Below are 16,256 nucleotides of genomic sequence, written 5' to 3' on the forward strand. Positions count from 1 at the left end.
CAGGCGAGTGGTTAGGAATCAGCGGTCCCAGGTTGTGAGAGGGATCAGGCCTAAACCAGCAGTTGGACATCCCCTGAAGGGTCCCAGATTGTGAGAGGGTGCAGGCCAGGCTGAGGGACACACACACACACACACACACACACACACACACACACACACACCATGCATGAATTTCGTGCACCAGGCCTCTAGTTATAAATAAAACAGAGAGACTTGACAAGGCAGGTAATTCCTGTGTTGTAGTATTAGATGATTTAAAAAAAAATAACCATTGACATCTCACTGGTAATATGGCATATTAGAGGAATGTGGACAGGAAGACTTTATTTTTCAGGTAATTTATATGTAATCAGGTGTGAACATTGGAATGCTCCTGCTCATCAATAGTTCACCTCAGTATATATTAAATGTGAATTGTAGTTCAATTTAACATTTTTTTAAATGCTGGGTCCTATAATGTTGAACTCATATTTTAGCCATATAGTATTGAGGTGTTTTCAAAAACAATCAGTAAAGAGAAAATATTATTTCTGGCATTTGAATTTGAACTATTTCTAAAACTATTTGAATTTGAACTATTTCTAAAAGTCGTATAGATGTATAGCAGAACCTGAGAATGTCTGAATCCAGTTTCTGTTCTGCCACTATTTTTCTATGTGAATTTGACAAATGACTTAATAGGCTAATACATAGCAGATTTGCTCATCAATAGAATAGATATTATAGTGATTTTCTTTTTTAAAATCTTTGCTTTTTTTTTAATTCTTCAATTACAGTTGACATTCAATATTATATTAGTTTCAGGTATACAGCATAGTGGTTATGCATTTACATACCTTACTGAGTGATGCCTCCATAAGTCTAGTACCCATCTGGCACCAGATATAGGTATAACAGTAATATTGACTATATTCCCGATGCTGTACTTTACATCCTCATGACTGTTTGGAACTGCCAGTTGTAATTCTTAATCCCTTCACCCTTTTCACCCAGCCCACCCACTCCTTTCCCTCTAGCAATCATCAGTTTATTCTTTGTATCAGTGAGTCTGTTTCTGTTGCGTTTATTTATTTTTAGATTCTACATAAAAGTGAAATCAGGGTATTTATCTTTTCCTATCTGATTTATTTCACTGAGCATAATACCCTCTAGGTCCATCCATGTTGTTTTAATGGTAAAATTGCATTCCTTTTTATTGCTGATTAATATTCCGTTATGTATATTACATATATATACACACATATATATATAGTATATATATTACATATTGTTTATCCAGTCATCTATCAGTGAACACTTAGGTTGCTTCCATATCTTGGCAATTGTTAATAATGCTACAGTGAACATAGGGATATATGTATCTTTTAGAATTAGTGTTTTGAATTTCTTCAGATAAATACTAAGAAATGGAATTTCTAATGGCAGTTCTATTTTTAATTTTTTGAGGAACCTCCTGTTTTCCATAGTGGCTTCACCCATTTGCAGTCCCACAAGCAGTGCACAAGGGTTCCCTTTTCTCCACATCCTGGCCAACGTTTATTGCCTGTTAATTTATTGATGATAGCCATTGTGACAGTTGTCATGTGATATCTCATGGTACTTTTAATTTGAATTTCTGTGATGATTAGTAAATTGAGCAGCTTATTTTCATATGTCTGTTGGCCATCTATATGTCCTATTTGGAGAAATGTCTATTCCAGTCCTCTGCCCATTTTTAATTGGATTGTTTGGATTTATTTGGTTGGGTTTTTTTTGTTTCTTAGTTTTTTATTTTTGTTTTTTTGGTGTTAAGCTGTATGAGTTCATATATATTTTGAATATTAACCCTTTATTAAATGTATGATTGGTGAATATCTTCTCCCATTCAGTAGGTTGTCCTTTTGTTTTGTTGATAGTTTCCTTTGCTGTGCAAAAACTTTTTAGTTTAATATAGTCCCATTTGTTTATTTTTTCCTGTTGATTCCCTTGCCTGAGGATACATTTAAGAAAAAAAAAAGAATTACTAAAAGCAGTGTCAAAGAGTTTACTGCCTATTTTTGCTTCTAGGAGTTTTGTGGTTCCTGATCTTACATATAAGTCTGTAATCCATTTTGAGTTTATTATTGTATACTAGAGGCCCGGTGCATGAAATTAGTGCATTGGGGGGGTGTCCCTCAGCCCAGCCTGCACCCTCTCCAATCCAGGACCCCTCGGTGGATGTCCGACTGCCAGTTTAGGCCCGATCCCTGTGGGCATCCCTCTTGCAATCTGGGACCACTGGTTCCTAACCGCTTGCTTGCCTGCCTGCCTGGTCGCCCCTAACTGCCTCTGCCTGCCTGCCTGATCACCCCTAACCACCTCTGCCTGCCAGCCTGATCGCCCCCTAACTGCTCTCCTGCCAGCCTGATCACCCCTAACTACCCTCCCCTGCCAGCCTGATTGCCTGCTAACTGCCCTCCCCTGCCCATCTTATCACCCCCAACTGCCCCCTGCTGGCCTGGTCAACCTCAACTGCTCTCCCCTGCAGGCCTGATTGCCCCTAACTGCTCTCCCCTGCCAACCTGATCGCCCCAACCACCTCTGCCTCAACCCTCATCACTGTGGCTTTGTCCGGAAGGACGACCAGAAGGATATCCAGAAGATGTCCGGTCTAATTAGCATATTACCCTTTTATTAGTATAGACGGTATAAGAAAGTGGTCTAGTTTCATTTTTTGCATATATCTGTTCAGATTTCCCAACACCATTTATTGAAGAGACTGTCTTTACCCCATTGTATGTTCCTGCCTCCTGTGTCATAAATTAATTTACCATATAGTCGTTTATTTATGGGTTCTCTATTCTGTCCTGTTAATCTATATGTCTGTTTTTATGCCAGTACCATGCTATTTTGATCATTATAACATCGTAGTATAGTTTGATGTCAGGTAGCATGATACCTCCAACCTACTGGGATTTTTTTGTGGTTTATATTAATTTTAGGATTATTTGTTTTAGTTCTGTGAAAAATGCCATTGGTATTTTGATAGGTATTGCATTTAATCTATACATTGCTTTGGATTGTATGAACATTTAAATAATGCTTATTCTTCCTTTCCATGAGCATAATATATGTTTCCATTTATTTATATCTTCTTCAATTTCTTTCTTTAGTGTCTTACAATTTTCTGAGCATAGATCTTTTATCTCCTGGTTACATTTATTCCTAGATATTTTTTATGCAATTGTAAATGCTATCTCTTTCTGATAGCTCATTATTGGTGTATAAAAATACAACTAATTTCTTAATACTAATTTTGAATCCTACTACTTCACTTATTTTATTTATCAGTTTTAATAGTTCTTTGGTGGGATATATAGTATCGTGTCATCCGCAAATAATGACACTTTTACTTCTTTCTTTTCAATTTGTATGCCTTTTATTTGTCTAATTGTTGTGGCTAGGACTTCTGGAACTATGTTGAATTAAGGATGAAAGTGGACATCCTTGTCTTATTCCTGATCTTAAGGAAAACACTTTTAGCTTTTCACTATTGAGTATGATACTAACTGTATGTTTGTCACATATGGCCTATATTGTTTTGAGATATATTCTCTCTAACCTGACTTTGCTGAGAGTTTGTTTTTTTTATCATAAATGAATGATGGACTTTGTCAGATGCATTTTCTGCCTCTATTGATATGGTCATATGATTTTTATCCTTCATTTTGTTTATGTGGTATATCATATTACTTGATTTGTGGATATTGAATTAACCTTGCATCCCAGAATAAATCCCACTTGATAATGGTGTATGATCTTTTTAATGTATTGCTGGATTCGGTTTGCTAATATTTTATTGAGGATTTTTGCATCTATGTTCATCAGGGATATTACCCTATAATTTATTTTTTTATTATTTTTTTGTAATGTCTTTGTCTGGTTTTGCAATCAGGGAAATACTGGCCTCATAAGATGATCTTGGAAGCCTTTCCTCCTCTTCAACTTTTTGTAATAGTTTGAGAAGGATATAGGTTAATTCTTTTGAATTTTTGGTAAAATTCACCTATGAAACCATCTGGTCCAGGACTTTTGTTTGTTGCGAGTTTTTTGGTTTTTTTTAATTATTGATTCTATTTTGTTAGTAGTTATGTCTTTCAGATTTTCTGTTTTCTTCTTGATTCTGTTGTGGAAGATATAATAGTGATTTTCTAACTCTAGCAGTTACTTGAAGTGTTAAGTTGTAAAGGCATTTTGAAAAATAAAAAACTTAAGCAGATATACAGAGCTAAGTTATTGTTACTGGAGAATCAAATTAGAATTTCCAAGTCAAGATTTTTTTTTTAAAAAAGGACTCTATTTACAATTTCAATTAAAATAAGTCCTGGATTTAATTCAACTTCCATTGTTTTTTAAAGCCTGGTTTTAGTTACTGATATTCTATAGAAATGTGAACATGTATAGCAAAGGAAAGTAGACACCTACAGTGGGACTGTGTGTTCTAAATTCAGAATTATGAGTGGTCTAAAAAAATCTGGGAAAAACTACAGGGGAGGAGGATATCTTTTTGGACCACAAGCCCCCACTGTTTCTGAACATCACAGGCTCTGGCTCTCTGTTCATTCTTCTAAAGGCAATGCTCTGGACTTCCTTGTAACTCTGCAGTTCTCATGATTTGAAAGAAATCTCCTTAAAATGTGTTGCTATTATTGTTCTTGCATTGTTTGAAATTTGTGGATTAGCAGTTGTGTTGCTAAAAATATAATACTTTACTATTCCATGATGAGAAGAAGAAACTATAAGGGAGAGCTGGATAATTAACAAGCATTTAGCAGATCTTATAGAAAAATTGATTGGGTGTTACCTGTTATGATAGATAGGTAGGTAGGTAGATAGATAGATAGATAGATAGATAGATAGATAGATAGATAGATAGAGAAAGAAAATAGATAACCAAAAAAGCCTGTTGATGTTCTTAGAGGAAAATGACTATGTAAATAAACACATTCAATTTTGTAAGGATAAAATGCGGAAATAAGTTGAAATAACTTCCATGGAAGTAGAGGCTTTGATCCTTTGAGAATGTGGGCAGCCTTAGGACATACATTTTCCCCAGGAGCGAGGGCTACGTGACTTGGGTGATGTCACCAGTGAATACTAACCACCACAGTGTAAACAAACATCAGCAGGAAACAAATGTGGGTAGGGCAAGGATCTAAAAGCATGCCTTCCTTCTAGAAAAGTATCATGCCTTCCGATGTTAGTGGTTTGTTTTTTTGTTGGTTTTTCTTCCTAAGGGAAGAAAGGGGATGGAGCATAGCTGTTGCCTTCTATCACAGAAACCTTTTGTTACAGAGGCAGTGTCTGCCCTTGACAAATGGACTTCCTTGTTGACAGTCTCTGTAACATCGAGAAGTAAAGAACTCTTGCTGCAGTTATTGGTTGTTAGCCCCAAACTGACAAGCTTGTCTGTGGAACTACTAAGGAGAAAGTTTCAAGTTACCAGAATTAAGCAAGCCCACTGAGGAGCAGGAGCAGTGGCTGGAGGAGGAGGAAGGGGAGGAGAAGGAGGAGGAGGAGAAGTTCGAGGAGAAGGAGGAGGAGGAGGCAGAGGAGGAGGAGCAACAGCAGCCGCAAAAGAAGCAGATTAAGCATTGCAGCAGCTGCTCCTCTGATTGGCTGGATGGTTCAGCTGCTTCCTTGGAACAAAAGGTCAAAGTGGACTGCAGTGTAAATGTAGAGAGGCAGTCGATAAAATAGCATTGCTTGGGGAAGTTTGGAGGCTGAGAGCAGCAGTGTTCTCGCTAGCTGCAGAGCACATTGCTTCAGCTGTGAGGTGCAGCCTCCCGCCCAAGCCCAGCATAGCCACTGTAAGAAGACGTTCACTGGACCTACGACCACACTTGGCATATTGGCGTGGAAGAGACACTTGTGAGGGTCCCTTGCAAATCTATGTACAAGAATGGCTTGTGAAATCATGCCTCTGCAAAGGTAGTATTCTTTCCTGTTTGTTTGTTTCATTCTGTTCTGTATTTTCTGAGTAGAAGCCAACCATATAACTTTGCCAACACTTGACATCTTCTAGTAATGTGCTGCAAACTGTGTAGAGTCCATGGTACATACTGTTCTTCATTAAGTCCAGAAAAAAAATAAATATTATATTCTTTTACTGACACTTATGCCCAATTTATTATCTTTTTCACTTGATTATTATGTTCAGGTTATTTTTCCCTTGAATAAAAATAAATGTAAGAAAATATCTATGAAATGTGAAGAGAAACTGAAGAATATATTGATCAGGTTTGTAAGAAAACTGAATCAGCTTCTTAGCAATGTTGTGAAGCTGTGGTATGAATCAAGCTCTTTTTAAAGGCAGTCTATAGGCTACAAACCTTTTTAAAATGCATTTTAGTATTCCTCCCTTCTGGAGTTCAGATCTAGGCAAGGATTTTCTATCAATAAGTAGAATATAATACATGAATGTAAATGTTAAGGATAATATTTCCCTGTGAATAATTATAGATAGATTTATTACACAAATGACATCTTTTTAAAAATTACTACATAAGAACATTTGAGCACAAGACTGTTTTGTTCGTTAATGATTGTAAGGAATTATGAAGGGTGGGGTGGAGCAAAGAAATGTAGATTTAAACCAAGGGGTTTGTAAGAAAGAACACTTCTGGTGAACTAATAAGTGCATAATGTGTCCTAGAATGTTAAAGCTGGAAGTCACCGGTGTGATGTCGGGATCTAGTCCTTCAGTTTCACAACAAGCAAACTGAGGCATGGAGGAAGCCCAAGGTCACATTTCATAATTTTTAAAATGACTTTTGCCAATCATATTAATCATATTTCAACTTCACCTGCTTTACCTGCAGTGGCAATCAATCCCATCTAAATACTTCCTTTAAGAAAACTATAGAGGGTTTTATTAGTGAAAATGATTTTTTGAATCAAATAATAAACCCAGTTTACAAGATTGAAAAAAATCAGGACAAAAATGAATTTCATTTTAAAAACCATGCCATCGATATTTTACTGAATGTTCATGTGGTTTTGTTGTTGTTGTTGTTGTTGTTGTTGTTAATCCTCACCGAGGACATTTTTTCCATCAATTTTCAGAGAGAGTGGAAGGGAGAGGTAGAGACAGAGATAAGAGGGAGATACATAGGTTTGTTGCCTCCTGCATGCGCCCGACAAGGGCTGGGGATCGAGCTTGTAACTGAGGTATGTTTCCTTGACTGGAATCGTACCCAAGACCCTTCAGTCTATGGGTCGGATGCTCCAACCACTGAACCAAACCGGCTATGGCAAAATGTTCATGTTTTAATCATTAAAATAAGGTAAACAAAATTTGTGTTTATTTACAGAATGGGTCCTGCCAATGTATACCGTGAGATAAACCTGTGTACTTGTTTCTCTTTCCCTGTAATGACAGGTGCACTGTAATGGGAACTTGATGGAGGGGTCCCAAAAATTCCTTCTCTAAAAAATTAACCTAAGAAAGCATAAAGTGGTTTATAGATAGATCTGAAATTTTTCCATATTAACCCACATGCTTGAAGCCTACAAGAGACCAAAACTAATGTACAGTTTTTGGAGTCTTGGTTTCCAACTTTAAAGTTGGGGATTAGTTTTTCTTGTAATGACGTCAGTTCTTAAGGGTCTTAAGCAAGTCATATTCTAGACAAGAATATTGGCTATTATGGAACGCCGTGATAAGCTACTTGATGATATAATAACAGTTAAGAAGAAATAGATCTTTATACCGCTAAAACACTGTTTAAGGATCTAAGATGATAAAAGCTGAAATGGAATTTACTCAAATTATTTTGCATTGTTAGTTCTTATCAATCAACCTATGTCAGAGGCATAATTTGAATCTGCATTCCAAAATGCTGACCAGCACATTCACTGTTTGCCTAATCTGAAAGGTTAATTGGATTGATTACCCTGCAATGTTCATTTCTGGCCTCTGCCTGCCTTTGATTATAAACCTCCTGAAGGCAAGGACCAGGTTTGTGTGGTTCTCTTCGATAAGGATCTCTTGAGAATTTAAGCACCGATGCAGAAAACATTCCTGCTCCTGGTTCAGTATCTTTGGCTAAGGGACTCCGTGACTCTCTGGTAATGATTGTTGCCAGCCGCCCCCACAGTTACCCCGCCTGAAGGTTGCAGAGCCTGCTGGCTGCTGGGATGAGAACTCAGCTCTGTTCTGTTTAAGAGCCTAAAGGGGGGAAACCTGGATTAAAAGTGGACAAGTAAAAGGACAGCTTTAGATACCAGCTAAGGAAATTTATGCTCACTATTTATATTGAGCAGACAGGCCAATGCCTCTCATACTTTAGGCGCATGAAAATCACTGGAGTAACTTATTTTTAAAATTAACTTCATCCTGCTGCCCTCCTTCCCTGGACTCACTGTATCGGAATCTGGGTGTGACAGGGAAATTATCTACATTTTAACAAGCTTCCCAAAAGCAAATCTGATCAAAATGGTCCCCACATTCAGAGAAACACTGATCTAAACTCTGGTTAATGATTATAGTTGGTATAAAACCATTAACAGCAAGTATATATAACAATCTAACAGTAAACTACTCAACATCCCCAAATAGCGTACTGTGTATCATTACCTTATGTGAGGTGTTTTGTTTTGTTTTCATAATTGGTGCTTTCATTTACTAGATGGTGAGTGTTACCTATTAAAACAAAGCATCCTGAGAATGCTGTTTAACATTTTTCTCTATGACCAAACACTACTCTGTACTACCGGTGATGCTAAGGTAATTCAGGGGTGGGCAAACTTTTTGACTCGAGGGCCACAATGGGTTCTTAAACTGGACTGGAGGGCCGGAACAAAAGCATGGATGGAGTGTTTGTGTGAACTAATATAAATTCAAAGTAAAGGAGCGGAGGGGAGAGCAAGAGAACCCTCCACTCTTTCAGCTCTGCGGGCCGGATAGAACAGCCGAACGGGCCGGATCCAGCCCATGGGCTGTAGTTTGCCCACGGCTGGAGCTGGTTTGGCTCAGTGGATAGAGCGTCGGCCTGCGGACTGAAGGGTCCCAGGTTCGATTCCAGTCAAGGACACATGCCCGGGTTGCAGGCTCAATCCCCAGTAGGGGGCATGCAGGAGGCAGCCAATCAATGATTCTCTCTCATCATTGATGTTTCTATTTCTTCCTCTTCCTTCCTCTCTGAAATCAATAAAAATGTATTTAAAAAAAAAAAAAAAAGGACAAAAGCTCTGCTTCAAAGAGGTTACATGCTGGTCAGAATGCAGACACATTACCAGACAATTACAATACATGTGGTAGACAGTACGATTAGCATAATAGAGATGTGCCTACATCGATAGCATTGCCCTTTATTTTGTTTAACCTCATATAAGCATGATCTTATTGGAGGGCATGTTTGTACCCTAATGCCTACTTAGCTTGCAATTTCCAACAGTGACTTTTTTAGCCTTTCTTAGCATATTGTGAAAGTACGTAGAAGATAAATTTGTTACTGCTAATCTGTAACTGAGATGAGAATAACAGATGAGGTTGAAAGCTCAGAATGAAAGAAAATACTTTGGTTCCCCCTTTAATGTATTTTGCTCTCTGTTTATTACTTAACGTAATTTGCAGACTTTCTAGGATGAAGTTGACTATTTAGAAACTCAGGATCTTTAGAAAAAAACTGCATAAGCTGAATATTTAAAATATGACTCCTGTAAAGAACTCAGTTGTTACATTTCACTTCAAATGGCTTAAATTAAAGATGGGATCTTATTCTATACTATAGGCCCAATGCACAAAATTCATGCAAGATCAGGCCTTCCTTCCCCCAGCTGCCAGCACCGGCTTCCCTCTGGCACCCGGGTCTCCGGCTTTCCTCCAGCCCCGGCTTTGTCCGGAATGACGTTCGGTCTAATTAGCACATTACACTTTTATTATTATAGATCACTGAGATGATGAAATTATCCCAATTGTTTTTAAAATACTATAATATGTGCACATAGTTCTTTTTTTAAAATACATTTTTATTTTAAAGAGGAAAGGAGAAGAAGAGAGAGATAGAAACGTCAATGATGAGAGAGAATCATTGATTGGCTGCCTCCTGCACGCCCCCCCACTGGGGATGGAGCCCACAACTCAGGCATGTGCCCTGACCGGAATCGAACCTGGGACCCTTCAGTCCACAGGCCAGCACTATATCCACTGAGCCAAACCAGCTAGGGCTACACATATTTCTTATACTTAATTTTAAAACTCAACACATTGTGTAGCATTAGATGGATATTTTTGCCATCAAAAAAAGCACTCCAAAAGAAATAAAATAATACAGAAGTAAGTGGAGAAACGATATTAAGAATTGAAATGAAAGTTTTTATTTCTTTAGTTAGACCTTCTGTCACTAATGAGATAACATGTTTTATCAGATTCCAGACTTTACTTATACCTCAGGCTCTTTCCATGATTCATATTCGTTGGATTATTTTCCTTAGATATTGTGGATCTGTAGGTAAGGATCTCTAATTTATTTATCACTAGACTTCAGTAGACTAACAAAGTCTTAACTCTTAGTCTTTTGACTATGACAAAACACTCAACGTTCACAGGAGTAATTTGATTTGCTAGATCAACTTTCCAATACCCGTTAACTCAATTTCTATCCACAAAGAGTAATGGTGGAGGATGAAGTTAAGAGCACTGATGGTTAATTTGGATTCCTTTGCTTTTATTGAATATCATCTACTTTCATGTGTCAGTAGCCTCTTCTTTCCTTGGCTTATTTACCATAGTGGGAAACTTACATTAATAATCTCTATGTAATTCTCTTTTTTTATTGCTTCCTCTGGAAAATGATGATATTTAACATGTTAATGAATGTTTATTTTATGATGGTGAAATACATGTAATTCCGAATTGCAGTGGCTCTTTTAAGAAGACTTATAGCAACGGTGTTAATTAATTAGCATGTGTTATTGATCCAGCATAGGAAAATTCCACTAAAATTTCTTACAGCAGAATTCATCTATCTGGTCTTTCTAAGTATTGGTCTTCAGAATATCCTTTGGAAACAAGGTAAACATTGATAACCTGGGGATGATGTGGGAGTTAACGAGGGAACAAGCCAGCTGATAATGGTCCGGCTCATGGGTCTTCTGTGCGGTGTTAGAGAGCCCTCTGCTGCTTGTGGTGGTGACGCCTTCAATTTATCTGTAAACTCATGGTATTCATAACTTGTTGCCATTTTGATAACACTCCCTGCACTCCTCCTTCTCCCTCCACAAACACAGTCTAAGTGGGAGTTAAAAGCTGCTTCACTTCAACCCTGGGTTAATTTATGGGGTTGTGTAACTTAGACTTTATCATCTACTGTATATGGTCAGTGTTTGGTAGTAACAGGAATTCACTGAGAACAAATAAGATCTTTTTGAGCTCTATTCTCATATTGTGGTTGCAGTATCTCTGGAGTTTAGATGTTTCCTCAATACTCCAAATAAAGATGATAGTATGAACTGAATAAAGTGAGGATACTTTTCAATTTTATGGAGATCACCCTGTTTAAACTATTGGAAAAGTAGAGGTGTTGGACATTCAGCACCAAACAGTGGGGAAAGCAACGGAAAGGTAGTAAACTTGCCACTAAAAACCATATCCAGACACTGATTCCCACTTGAATTTGGGCAGATCCTTTTCTTCATCAGTAAAATGGGATGATAATTCCCAACATAGTTAGTTATGAAGGAAACTTAGTTGTTAAAGAATAAGATAGTTCTTTGTAAAAAATAAAACTACTCAGATGTACAGTAGTACATTGCTTTACTTTTGATTTTGTTATTCTCACACTTGTTTTTGTTTTTTTACAATATACAAAATGAATCTATCACAAGATTGTAGATACAAAATAACTAGCCATTTGCATGCAATAAACATTAATATTTCAAGAAAAAATATTTTAAATATTATAATATTACCAAACTGTACTAACAGTATAATATCACAAAAATCTGCAAATAATGGGATGACTTCTATTATATTCTAACTAGAGGCCCAGTGCACAAAATTCGTACATGAGGGAGTGGGGTCACCTCAGCCCAGCCTGCACCCTCTTCAATCCGGAACCCCTCAGGGGATGTCTGAAATCGGCAGTCGGACATCCCTCTCACAATCTGGGACTGCTGGTTCCTAACTGCTCACCTGCCTACATGCCTGATCGCCCCTAACTGCCCCCCCCCCACCAGCCTGGTCTCCCTGGTGGCCTGGTCCCCCCCAGTTGTCCCCCTCTGCTGGCCTGGTCACCCCCAACTGCCCCCCCTGACGGCCTGGTCGCTCCATTCAGCCTACTGTTCAGTCGTTTGGTCGTCCCTCACTAACCCCCCTGCTGGCCTTGTCGCCCCACGCAGCCTGCTGTTCGGTCGTCCGTCCAGTTGTTTCAGTTGTGACGGCCCCTGGCTTTTTATATATTAGGAAGTATTTTTTTCCTCTGGGTCTATTTTTGTTCATCTGTTTATGTTGTTCATTATATTCCACAAATGAGTGAGATAATGTGATATTTATCTTTCTCTGACTGGCTTATTTCACTTAGCATAATGTTCTCCAGGTCCATCCATGCTGTTGCAAATTGTAAGAGTTCCTTCTTTTTTTTACAGCAGCGTAGTATTCCATTGTGTAGATGTACCATGGTTTTCTAATCCACTCGTATGCTCATGGGGACTTAGGCTGTTTCCAAATCTTAGCTATGGTGAATTGTGCTGCTATGAACATAGGGGTGCATATATCCTTTCTGATTGGTGTTTTTGATTTCTTGGAATATAGTCCTACAAGTGGATTACTGGGTCAAATGGGAGTTCCATTTTTAATTTTTTGAGGAAACTCCATACTGTTCTCCACAGTGGCTGCACCAGTCTGCATTCCCACCAACAATGCACGAGCGTTCCTTTTTCTCTACATCCTCGCCAGCACTTGTCGTTTGTTGATTTTTTGATAATAGCTGGTACCTCATTGTCATTTTGATTTGCATCTCTCAGATGATTAGTAACTTTGAGCATGTTTTCATATGTCTCTTGGCCTTCTGTATGTCCTTTTTTGAAAAGTGGCTTTTTAGGTCCTTTGCCCATTTTTTGATTGGATTGTTTATCTTCTTTTTGTTAAGTTGTATGAGTTCCCTGTAAATTTTGGAGTTTAAACCCTTATCAGAGGTAACAGTTGCAAGCATGTTCACTCATTCAGTGGGCTTTCTTGTTGTTTTGTTGATCGTTTCTTTTGCTGTGCAGAAGCTTTATATTTTGATGTAGTCCCATTTGTTTATGTTCTCTTTAGTTTCCATTGTCCTAGGAGCTGTATCGGTAAAGATATTGCTATGACATATGTCTGCTATTTTGCTTCCTATCAATTCTCCTAAGATATTTTGGTTTCCTGTCTAAACTTTTAAGTCCTTTACCCATTTTGAGCTTATTTTTGTGTATGGTGTAAGTTGGTGGTCCAGTTTCATTTTTTTTGCACGTATCTGTCCAATTTTCCCAACACCATTTATTAAAGAAACTGTCATGACTCCTTTGTATGCTCTTGCCTCCTTTGTCAAATATTAACCCATTGTACACCATAAGCGTCTGTAGATGAAAGCAGCAGACCTTCCCCACAGGCCACACACATCTATATAAAAAAAAATGTTCTCCCTAAGTGGCAGTCCTGACCAACTTTAAATCATTTTTCGTGAGAATTTTCAACTGAAAATAATAAAGAACACCCAAATTGTGAGTAATATATTTATTTTTATAATATTCATTGCAAATTGATTTTTTAAATTAAATTCAAAATATCATGGTGTGTGGGGGTGGTTTCCATTTTGGATGTGTGGCAGTTAACTAGTTAATTGAGCATAATGGCTTGTGTTGATTCCTGGGTTCTCTTTTCAGTTCCATTGGTCTATATGACTGTTCGTGTGCCAGTACCAGACAGTTTTGAGAACAGTGGCTTTGTATTATAGTTTGATATCTGGTATTGTGATCCCTCCAACTTAGTTCTTCGTTCTCAAGATTGCTATGGCTATTCGGGGTCTTTTGTTATTCCATATGAATTTTTGGAGAGTTTGTTCTAGGTCTGTGAAATATGCCATTGGTATTTTAATGGGGAGTGCATTGAATCTGTAGATTGCTTTGAGTAGTATGGGTATTTTAATGATGTTGATTCTACCAATTCATGAACATGGTATATTCTTCCATTTGTTTATGTCTTCCTCTATCTGTTTTTTCAAGATCCTGTAGTTTTCTGAATACAGATCTTTTACCTTAGTTAAGCTATTCCTAGGTATCTTAATTTTTTTTAGTGCAATGGTAAATGGGATTGTTTTTTTAGTTTCTCTTTCTGTGAGTTCATTATCTATACTAATAAAAGCCTAGGTGGTCCTCGCGCACGACATCATTACAAGATGGCTGCCACAAGATGGCTGTGTGCACAGTGGAGGCGGGGCCCAGTAGCCACTCCGCATGGTGAGGCCTGGGGGTCCTGTGGCTCCGCACAGCGTGGAGGAGGCTGGTCCTGGCGTCTCTACTGCCTGGCGCAGAGGAGACGGGTCCTGGTGGAGGAGGCAGGTCATAGCAGGGGAGGACAGTTGTGGGCGATCAGGCCAGCAGGGGAGGGCAGTTGGGGGCAATCAGGCTGGCAGGGGAGGGCAGTTGGGGGCGATCAGGCCACCAGAGGCACTTAGGGGTAATCAGGCAGGCAGAGTACTTAGGGGCGATCAGGCAGGCAGGCAAGCAGTTAGGGACCAGTGTCCCAGATTGCGAGAGGGATGTCTGACTTCCAGTTTAGGCCTGATCCTCCGCAGGATTCTGCGAAGGGTCCCAGATTTTGAGAGGGTGCAGGCCGGGCTGAGGGACCCACCCCCTCCCCCTGTGCACGAATTTCATGCACCGGGCCTCTAGTTGGTGTATAAAAAAGCCATAGATTTCTGGGTGTTAAATTTGTATCCTGCTACATTGCCAAATTCATTTATTAAGTCTTAATAGTTTTTTGATGGAGTCTTTAGGGTTTTCTATGTGCAATATCATGTCATCTACAAGTAATGACAGTTTTACTTCTCCTTTTCCAATCTGGATGACTTTATTTCTTTTTCTTGTCTGATCACTACGGCTAGCACTTCCAGTACTATGTCGAACAGGAGTGGTGAGAGTGGGCATCCCTGTTCTGTTCCTGTTCTTAGGAGTAATTGTTTTAGTTTTTGCCCATTGAATATGATGTTGGCTGTAGGTTTGTCATATATGGCCTTTATCATGTTGAGATATGCTCTGTTCCCATACAGTTTTTATCAAAAATGGGTGTTGGATTTTCTTGAATGCTTTCTCTGCATCTATTGATATGATCATGTGATTTTTGTTGTTCATTTTGTTTATGTGATGTATCATGTTTATTGATTTGCGAATATTGTACCAGCCTTGCATCCCTGGAATAAATCCCACTTGATCATGGTTTATGATCTTTTTAATATATTGCTGGATGCAATTTGCTAATATGTTGTTGAGGATTTTAGCATCTATGTTCATCAGGGATCTTGGCCTGTAATTCTCTTTCTTTGTAGTGTTCATTATCTGTCTCCTAAAAATGCCTATGTGACCTTTAAAAGTCACTCCCAGTGTCATTCACATCACCTACCTGCCAGCATTCATGTTTAAGTTCTAGACTCTGTCCTCTGCCTGGCTCTGTGGCCTTCAGCTAGTTGATTAACCTTTGTAAGACTTGTTTTTCTTATCTGAAAAATCTGCTTAGTGATACTTCTCCCCGCCGCCCCCCCTCCAACACACACACACACACACACACAAGGCTGTCTTTGAGAATTGAATGAGAAAGTGTACAGGAAGCTCTTGGCCCAAAGCCTGGCTTATTATGGCAAGTCCTCAGTGTATGGTATCCCTTTTTCATAATAGTATCCCTTTCTAAAGTTACGATCATTATCAAATTTTAAGTTGCTATTTCTTCCTGGCCTATACACTCTGTGAGGATTGGGGTCAGTTCTTATTAGCCTGTATCTCCGGCACCTATCATAGGCTCTGATAAGGAGAAGACCTCAGAAAATGTTGGCTGAGCACATGAATGTGGTTGTGGAAGCTCACAGAGCCAGAGTGCAGGTACATCATCCTTCACACCGTCACTAGTGGCTCTTCATCCTAAAAACCAGCACAAAATCATGACAATGTAGAAACAAGTCCTTGAGTCATTTTTCTGTGCAGAGCCCTCCACTGGCAGCAGGCGGTTTGCTAGGGGGAAGATGACAGGGTAATTTTCATTGTTTTCTATGCAGTTT

General features: G+C 38.7%; 1 protein-coding gene across 4 annotated transcripts in view; it reads left to right on the forward strand.

Moving 5' to 3' along the window:
* The window catches only part of FAM13A (family with sequence similarity 13 member A), a 293,412-nt gene that overhangs the window by 182,302 nt on the left and 94,854 nt on the right, over positions 1–16,256 (forward strand). The window contains exon 1 of one of the 4 annotated variants that reach the window (XM_080647485.1): positions 5,689–5,949. The exons of the other annotated variants lie outside the window; for them this stretch is intronic. Within the exon in view, the coding sequence (XP_080503611.1) occupies positions 5,921–5,949 (29 nt within the window). The 5' untranslated portion in view covers positions 5,689–5,920. Of the gene's footprint in view, positions 1–5,688; positions 5,950–16,256 lie in introns of those variants that run through there. 4 annotated transcript variants of the gene reach the window in all.

This window comes from Plecotus auritus, assembly GCF_963455305.1.
Source record: "Plecotus auritus genome assembly, chromosome: 1".
NCBI lineage: Eukaryota > Metazoa > Chordata > Mammalia > Chiroptera > Vespertilionidae > Plecotus > Plecotus auritus.